General features: G+C 28.2%; 1 protein-coding gene across 6 annotated transcripts in view; it reads left to right on the forward strand.

Moving 5' to 3' along the window:
- LOC142323372 (ubiquitin carboxyl-terminal hydrolase 2-like) overlaps positions 1 to 486 on the forward strand; it is a 124361-nt gene extending 123875 nt beyond the window's left edge. For all 6 annotated transcript variants that reach the window (XM_075362909.1, XM_075362912.1, XM_075362913.1 and 3 more), the window contains one exon: positions 29 to 486. In XM_075362909.1, coding sequence (XP_075219024.1) covers positions 29 to 110 — 82 coding nt within the window. In that variant the 3' untranslated portion in view covers positions 111 to 486. The remainder of the gene's footprint in view (positions 1 to 28) is intronic.
- Positions 487 to 9172: the final 8686 nt, after the last annotated feature.

Genomic DNA, 9172 nt, shown 5'->3' on the forward strand with positions numbered 1-9172 from the left:
ATTTAAGTATGTATTCTTACTGTTCCAGGGTGTCACCAATACCTACTCGCCATGTTGTTTCCAGTGAAGCTTATATACTCTTTTACCAACAAAATGGACAACATTTGTAATTTAATCGCTTTTATTTTATTCTATGAATTTAACCTTTAAAGAATTTATTATTTTTAAGAAGAATTTTAATGTTCTTTTCTTAAAGTAAATATTAAACCAAAGTATATATTGCACTGTAATTTAAAGTTTTATTTTTATTGAACAAAGTGTTTACCACAATTGTGTATACGAGTGAAACTTTTGTTTGACAAAATGGCATGACTGTAAAGTTTTATTTAAAAGTATTAAAAGAAGGATTTATTTATTTATTTATTTAACAAAAAGTTTATTTTTACAGTAAATATTTCATCTTAATTTTTAATGTAATTTACCTTTAAATTATTGTATAATTGTTTTTGTTGATACTGAAATATAAGTTTTGTGAAATATTTATTATTTGGTGTTTTTAAATCTCATTTCACTTATGTTATCTATTCATTTCTAATTTTGGTTAAGTATATCTAAATAATTAATATGATATCCTAGATGTAATTTTTAGGTGACATGTACTGGCTTAGATCATGTGTCTTCTGGTGTTTTCAGCCAAAAAATTTGGGATATTATTAAGGGTAACAATAATGTGTACAAAATTTTAGAATTAAAACACTTTATTTCTTCAGCCAAAAATAAAGGAAAAAATTGATTGAATATTTTCTTTTGTACTTGCTGCAAATCATATTATAAAATTTCCCTATAGTTTTTTATTAAAAATTTACATATAAAGAAAACATTTCAATGAAACTTTTGATGTTGTTGAATAGATTTGATGTAATTGTATATGTTTCATATATTAGTGAAATCATAAAAAAAAATGTAAATTAAATCAATTATAGATATAAAAAATGAGTCTTCTTAATAAGTTACTATGAAAAAAATTTAGGACTCGGCGTAAAATTAATACAAAAATAGCAACTAAATATCTTTCTCTGTTAAATTACAAAATTTAATTAAGTTTTCCTTTTCTTCTAAGAATACGGAAAAATTATTAAAATAACAAATCAACTTTGTTATATAGTAATAAAAGAAATTCAGTCATTCGGGGGAAGGAATATTTATTTTATGCGAGACGTATTCCAGAAATGTATATTTCATTGTATTCTACTGTGGGTCATACTAGTTATTTATTTGAATTTTTTGGAATAAGGTAGAAGAGTCGGAATATATTCATATATATTATCATCATTTTTGATCATATAAAATCTTTTGTCACTATTATTGTAAACTGATCGGTTAGATTAAAGATAACAAAATGGTTTTGGTTGACTGGATTTTATCAGATTTAGACAATTTATATTTATATTTTTTAAATTGTATTAATATAAACCACCTATTGCAGAATATTGAGATAGGACTTATCTACCTTAATTTTATCATTAAAGTACTTTTGTGGGATCTGCATCCTCAGTCATGATTGAATTCATTTTATATGCACTTTAATTAAATGAATTCAATCATGATGAGGATGTGGGATCCCGTGAAAGTACTTTATGACAAAATTAAGGTAAGATATGTCTTAACTCATTATTTTCTACTCTGTTTATATTAATAAAATTTGAAATATAATTTAGCAATAGAGAGGTATAATATGAATCTTTAAAATATTTATTTCAGTAAAAATATATATAAATATATACATGGAGGCATATTCATAAAGTAAGAGCCATTTGGTCATTTTACTGTAAAAAAAATTGCTTACAGTTTACTACATACAGTAAAATCTCCTTATTCATGGCAGTTAGAGCCCGTAAAAATTCCACGAATATAGAATGGAACTAATACTCATTTAAGAAAGAATGGTTAGGTTCTATGTAAAATGAAAAAAATTCATGCATACTTAGAGCGATTTTTATTGATGAAATACAGATGGCAACTTTAATTATAAGCACTGGTTTAGTAAAAAACATAGGTACAGTACACAAAAAATATTTAACAAAATGCAGTATAATTCCTAATTTACTTGTAAGCACTTACCGAACTGTTTGATTTAAAAACTCTGGCTATTTAATTTTATCACCTTTTTTCTTTTTAGTTAATGAAATTTTTTTGTTGAATTTCAACTGTCAATGTTAAATGTAAATAAGATCATATTAAACATACTTTTCGTGTAAGAAAGTGTTATTTTTATTTTTTATTTTTATTGTTATATTTATCTTTGTTATCACTTACTGTTATGATTTAGATTATTTTTATAATTTTTCCTTATTCTCTGAAGAAAAGGAAAACTTAATTAAATTTTGTAATTTAATAGAGATATGTAAGTGCTATTTATGTATTAATTTTACATTCAGTCCTTAATTTTTTTTTCATAATAACTTATTATAAGACTCATTTTTTATATCTGTAATTGATTTAATTTTTTATTACATTTTTAATAGTTCTTAAGTTTGAATTACCTTGTTGCTGAATGTTAATTACACTTGAGCGTTGTGTAAGTTTAAACTATTTTTTAAATCCTCTTACAAAGGGACCAATGAATCTTAAACATGTGTAATTAGAGATAAAGTAGGTTTTTAGAAGAAATGCTTAAAAACTTTGTTCAGTTAATTAATTAATTAAATGTTTTTGTGTTGTATAACTATTTTTATTTTATTATAGTAGGTTCTGATGATAGGCATTTTCTCTATTAGAAATGAAATAAATTAATGAATGAATTTAACTTCCGCATTTGTTGTGTTTTCTGTATGTATACGAGAAAGTTATTTAATGATTAATACAATTTTAAAAAAACAAACAGTATCAATCAGCATACTTAGCTATACTTTATGTTTATTATCAGTGAAAGAAAGAGATGGTTCTTAAGAAATGATTTATAAAGAAATGTTAAACCCAAAGTAAATGGATTCTGTTCAGTTTTAATTTTAATTTTGATAGATGAATTTGTTGAAAGAAGGGCTTATGTTCACGTGGTTTTTACCTTAGAGAGGTTTGACTGTATTTTTAAAATTATCTTCGTATACTATTAGGTATATCTAAATATAAACTGCTCTGACAGTTAATGGCACATGGCTTAGTAATCAGTAAATATTGACTGCTTACGAATTACAGCTGGTTATTTTGTTAACATTTCTTTAGTAATATGACAATACTGCAGGACAATAAGATTATATCTGCGTTTATAGTAAACCGGTGCACACATCCTGTGCTGTTAATACGGTCTTAATTTCAGATTGTTTCTTGTTAAGTAAATCATTAACATAGCATTTTTAATTATTAATTGTAATTCTTAATCTTACGATGGATTGTTTATAACAACCGGTTGAAAAATTATTCAAATTTGTTAACTATGACTTATAGTATTCTCTCTTGTGAGACTAAATATGCCTCTGATAATAGTGAAGTTGTAATAATGTGTACTAATTATATTAATTAATTAATAATGAATTAATAATATAATGATAATAATAATAATTATTATTAATTATACTTATAATAATTAATTTATTATTAATTAATTAATAACATATAATGTTTAATATGTATGTCATATTTAATTACTGTAAACAAAGATTAGTACTGTTCTTGCTTTGTTAAGCATTATGTGCTTTTATTTGTTTTATAAGTGATCCCTTTCATCTATTCTGAAGTGCACAAAGCGACAAATGTGCTTACATATCTATATCAGAGTTATTCTGTAATATTCTCATTTATATTTTATTATAAAACACAATAGAACATGCAACATTTTATTAAACAAGTTTAGCTTTTCCATATACCATAAGTTTGTTCAACTTTCACATACCACCATTTATTAATGCTTAAGGTCAATGAATAAATGGATATTTTGTTTTATATATACATTTTTCATAGGGTAATTTAATTAACTACCCAGATAACTATAAAATAATTATATAATACAGTTATTCTGTTAAAACATTTTCATATAGTTCCTCAACAAAGATTGATGATGTGATATTTATTTTAATTCATATATATTTTTTTTAATATGAATAAAAGTTGTAATATTTGTATGTATTATGATACATACAAATTTGTATGTATTATGATACATACAAATAACACTAATTTAACAAAATAAACTTATCTCTTTAATGTTTTATTTATTGAATTCTTTCTCTCAGGTAGTTTTTTTTTTTAGTAATTGGTAAATTTCAATATGCAGCTTCTTATGGCTCGGCTAATACCCATTGTTGTTCAGTTTATTATACCTATGGTCTGGCAGTTGAAGTTCTTTCCTTATACTCTTATATAATGATTTTAGTCACATAAGCCCTCTGTTTTGAACTGTATCTAAGGAATTTGGAACTGGATGCTCCTTAGCGTGTCATAATTCATGCTGATTAAGTTTGTTGGGTTGTAGAGTACATTATGTTTTTTCTTGAGTAGAAAAACTATTTATCATAAGAATAGATTTATGACTACAACAGGCACTGTAACTGTTGGCAGGGGGTGAAATCATATTTAAATATATTGTCCACATGGGGGTTTTATTCAGTGGTGCCAATATAATTTTTTTTAACTGACCCATTTAAAAGTCATTATTGTTGTATTAAACATTATTTTTTATTGAAGCTTAATATTATTATACTTTTTGTTTAATATTATAGTTTATAAGTATATTTTTTAAGTGTAGTCCTTTGTGTAAGTTAGACTATCACATAACAATGCTGACTGTAAAAAAATAATCTGCACTTTTTTTGTGTGGTGAATTAATTTTCAAGTATCAAAGAAGAAATATAACTCAAGAAGAAGATCGTTTTGACTATATTTAAGCATAAGATGATTGAAGTGCATTGCAGTAATGTCAGCTCTTAATTATTAATTATTAGAATGGGACTACTTGAAAATTGCAGATTGTTTCTAAGATTATATTTTAAGATTTCTAATAATAATCTCTCCCTCTATGCAACATGAGACCTTGCCAATGGTGAGGGGGCTTGAGTGCTCAGTGATACAGAATGGCTGGACTGAAGTGCAACCATATCGGAGAGGTATCTGTTGAGAGCCAGACTAAGGAATGATTCCTGAAAGAGGGCAGCAGCTCTTTCAGTAGTTGTTAAGGGCGTAGGTCAGGAGGACTTAAACAGCCACATGAATATCACTCAATCTACTGTGCAGCTGAATGCAATGGAAAACTACAGCTGCGTTTTTCCAGGAAAATGTAACTCTGCATTTTCATGCAACAAAGATGGAGGAGGCGTCTTCCTTAGTAAAATATTCCGAAGGTAAACTAGTCCCCTGTTCGAATCGCTGGATGGGAACTACTAAGGAAGGGGTCACTGGAAAATTAAAAAATAATATTCTACGAATCGGAGGGTAGAATGTTAGAAGTCTGAAAAAGGTTGGTAGGGTAGAAAATTTAAAGAGGGAAATAGATAGATTAAATGTAGATGTAGCGGGGAATTACTTAGGTTAGGTGGGAAGAGGAAAACGACTTTTGGTCAGGTGATTTTGGAATAATTAACTCAGCTTCAAATAAAGGGCAGGCAGGAGTAGGTTTTGTAATGAACAAGAAGATAGGGAAGAGAGTAGAGTATTTCAAAATGCATAGGGACAGAATCAATGTAATAAGGATAAAATCAAAACCTAAGCTGACAACGATTGTTAATGTCTATATGCCTACAAGTCCACATGATAATGGTGAGGTAGAATGTGTATATAAAGAAATTGATGAAGCAGTTAAACACATAAAATGAGTTGAAAATTTAATAATAGTGGGAGATTGGAATGCAAGTATCGGTAATGATAAGGAAGGAAATATTGTGGGTGAATACGAGCTGAGCAAAAGAAATGAAAGACGAGACCAACTTATAGAGTTTTGCACAAAGTATAATTTAGTAATTGTCAACACGCAGTTTAAAAATTATAATAGAAGAATATAAACATGGAAAAAGCCAGGTGATGCTGCAAGGTATCAAATAGATTTTATAATGGTTAAGCAAAGATTTAGAAATCAACTTGTCAGCTGCGAAGCTTACCCTGGAGCAGACATTGATAGCAATCATAATTTACTGATAATGAAACATAGATTGGGGTTTAAATACCTGAAGAAAAGGTGTCAGATTAATCGGTGGAAATTAGAGAAGCTTGAGGAAAAGGAAGTAAAGATTTTTGAGGAGGACATCGCAAGAGGTCTGAATTAAAAAGATAAGGTAGAAAATGTAGAAGAAGAATGAAAGGAAAAAGGAAATTCTTAAATCAGTAAAAGTTATTGAACTTAGGCAGAACAAAGAGCAGAAAGTAGATGAAGATAAATGAGCATAAGAAAGCAGATAAATGTGAAGAATAAAGAACAATTAGATTAACTAGTCGTGCATCAAAAATCTTAACTAGAATTCTGTACAGAAGAACTGAGAGGAGAGTGGAAGAAGTATTAGGGGAAGACCAATTTTGTTTCAGGAAAAGTATAGATACAATGGAAGAAATTTTAGCGCTTAGATTAATAGTAGAAGGAAGATTAAAGAAAAACAAACCAACATACTTGGCATTTTTAGTTCTAGAAAAGGCATTCGATAATGTAGACTGGAATAAAATGTTCAGCATTTAAAAAAAAATTAGGGTTCAAGTACAAAGATAGAAGAACGCTTAGATTAATAGTAGAAGGAAGATTAAAGAAAAACAAACCAACATACTTGGCATTTTTAGTTCTAGAAAAGGCATTCGATAATGTAGACTGGAATAAAATGTTCAGCATTTAAAAAAAAATTAGGGTTCAAGTACAAAGATAGAAGAACAATTGATAACATTTACAGGAACCAAACGGCAACAGTAATAATTGAAAAACATAAGAAAGAAGCTGTAATAAAAAAGGGAGTCCGACAAGTATGTTCCCTACCCACGTTACTTTTTAATCTTTACACAGAACTGGCATTTAATGATGTTAAAGAACAATTTAGATCCGGAGTAACAGTACAAGGTGGAAAGATAAAGATGCTATGATTTGCTGATGATATAGTAATTCCAGCTGATAGTAAAAAAGATTTAGAAGAAAGAATGAACGGCACGGATGAAGGAAGTCCTACGCAAGAACTACCGCGTGAAAATAAACAAAACGAAAGTAATGAAATGTAGTAGAAATAACAAAGATGGACCACTGAATGTAAAAATAGGAAGAGAAAAGATTATGGAGGTAGAAGAATCCTCTTTTTTGGGAAGTAGAATTACTAAAGATAGACGAAGCAGGAGCGATATAAAATGCCGATTAGCGCAGGCGAAACGAGCTTTCAGTCAGAAATGAAGTTTGAGTCATTTTAGAATCTGTCGTTAGTAAAACGCTAAAGGTCAAGGTGCATCAGAAATGTACTAGGAGGCCTCGAGTCATTGTCTGTGATTAGGTATTGACCTCATTCCCAAATACGGATCAGAGTAAAGAGAGAAGGGTAAGTTTTTATTAGAGGCTACTTACTAACTTCGTAAATCTGTTTCGAGGACTTTGAGTAAATTGAATTGCAGGACAAAACTGAGGTTGTTTCAGTCAACACTTGTTTTGTTACTGTGAGGATAATATTTTTGGCGTTTAAAGGGGCACCATCAAAAATTATTTGAGTGCATCGTTTAATTGATGTTAGATATAGATATATTTTTGTGTGAAACATCGGTGTTAGCAAAGGCCGGACCTAATATATCCCATTTAATAAAAAATATTATGTCTGGAAATTAATTTATAACAAAATTCATTTTATATTTAGGTATTTTCACCGATATTAATTAACAAATTAATACCTTATTCTGTCTTAGAGAACATCATTTTATCTCATTTTTTTTGTTAACTGAAAAAAATAAATATCGGTGCAAAAAACAAAAGTTCAGTTCTGTAAATTAGTATTGAAAAAAAATTCTGTCAATTTTCGACTACATCGGGAATTCTGATGACGTAATTTGTTTTTATTAAATAATATTTTAATACAGGTAAAAGTAAAAAAATCGTTTTGAAATTGGTTCCTTCTTTTTATTTTAAATACCCCATGGCCGAAGAGCACACTTTGCTCGCCATTCCCTTCTACCCAGACGGCACCAACCCCTGAACCCCCGCACTGTACGTTACTCTCATAGTTGTGAAAATAATATATTGAACAAATTTTCTGTTTTATTTTTTTTTTAATTCTTTAGCAAAAAAAAACAACATATTTTTGTGAAATTTTATCAACCTGCATAATTCGTTTTTATTATTAAAAATGATTTAAATTTTTATTATTAACAAATGTTATTACATGATTTCGGTATAAAATTTTACAAGAAAAATAGTGTTGAACGCCGTTCTTCTGTTAACGCCTTCTTTATCGAGTTTTAAGCACTCAAATTTGGAATGATGGAAACATCGTGTTAATAATAAAACGCGATGCATGATCAATTTTATTGCATTTTCCATTCATAATGCAGACAATAGCAATGCTGTTATAATAGTAATAATTAACAATGAAACAATAAATTATATCGACTGATATCATTTTCTCATTAAATTTTTTCATTATTTAAATAATAAATAATTGCCATAATTACTGCATTTATTATTAAAATACTCAAAACATTACTGTGTTAATTAGGCAAGGTTAGCGAGCGAAACGAAGGTAGGTTTTTGATTAAATTATATTTATAAAATAAATAAATATAAATTGTTATATTGAGTGAGTTACTAAGATGTTCAAACTGGATTAGCGGGGGGAAATAATATTTTTTCATTTTAAAATTATTTTTATGTCCAAAATCAAGGAAATATAATGGTTGTTCAGGATTGTTTTGGGGGGGGCAGAGCCCCTCCAATTGTTACAGAGTACGGTCTAAATGTAAAATTATAATTTTACGTTCCGATAATTTAAAAATAATCTATAGAAAAAAAAATCGAAAAATTTGTTCCCATTTTTTCTCGACTTGAAATTGATTTTTAACATGATTATTTTTGAGTGATTTGGGCAAGAATTTTTGGGTGGCATTTAACGAAAGTTCCGAACATAATCGCCAGGTATAAATGCAATGTTCAGCATTTTAAAAAGTTTGCGGTTGAAGTATAGAGATAGAAGAACAACTGCTGACATTTACAGGAACTAAACTGCAACAGTAATAATTGAAGAACATAAGAAAGAAGCCATAATAAGAAAGGGAGTCCGACAAGGATGTTCCCTATCCC

Source organism: Lycorma delicatula, chromosome 4 (assembly GCF_047948215.1).
Source record: "Lycorma delicatula isolate Av1 chromosome 4, ASM4794821v1, whole genome shotgun sequence".
NCBI classification, from domain to species: Eukaryota; Metazoa; Arthropoda; class Insecta; order Hemiptera; family Fulgoridae; genus Lycorma; species Lycorma delicatula.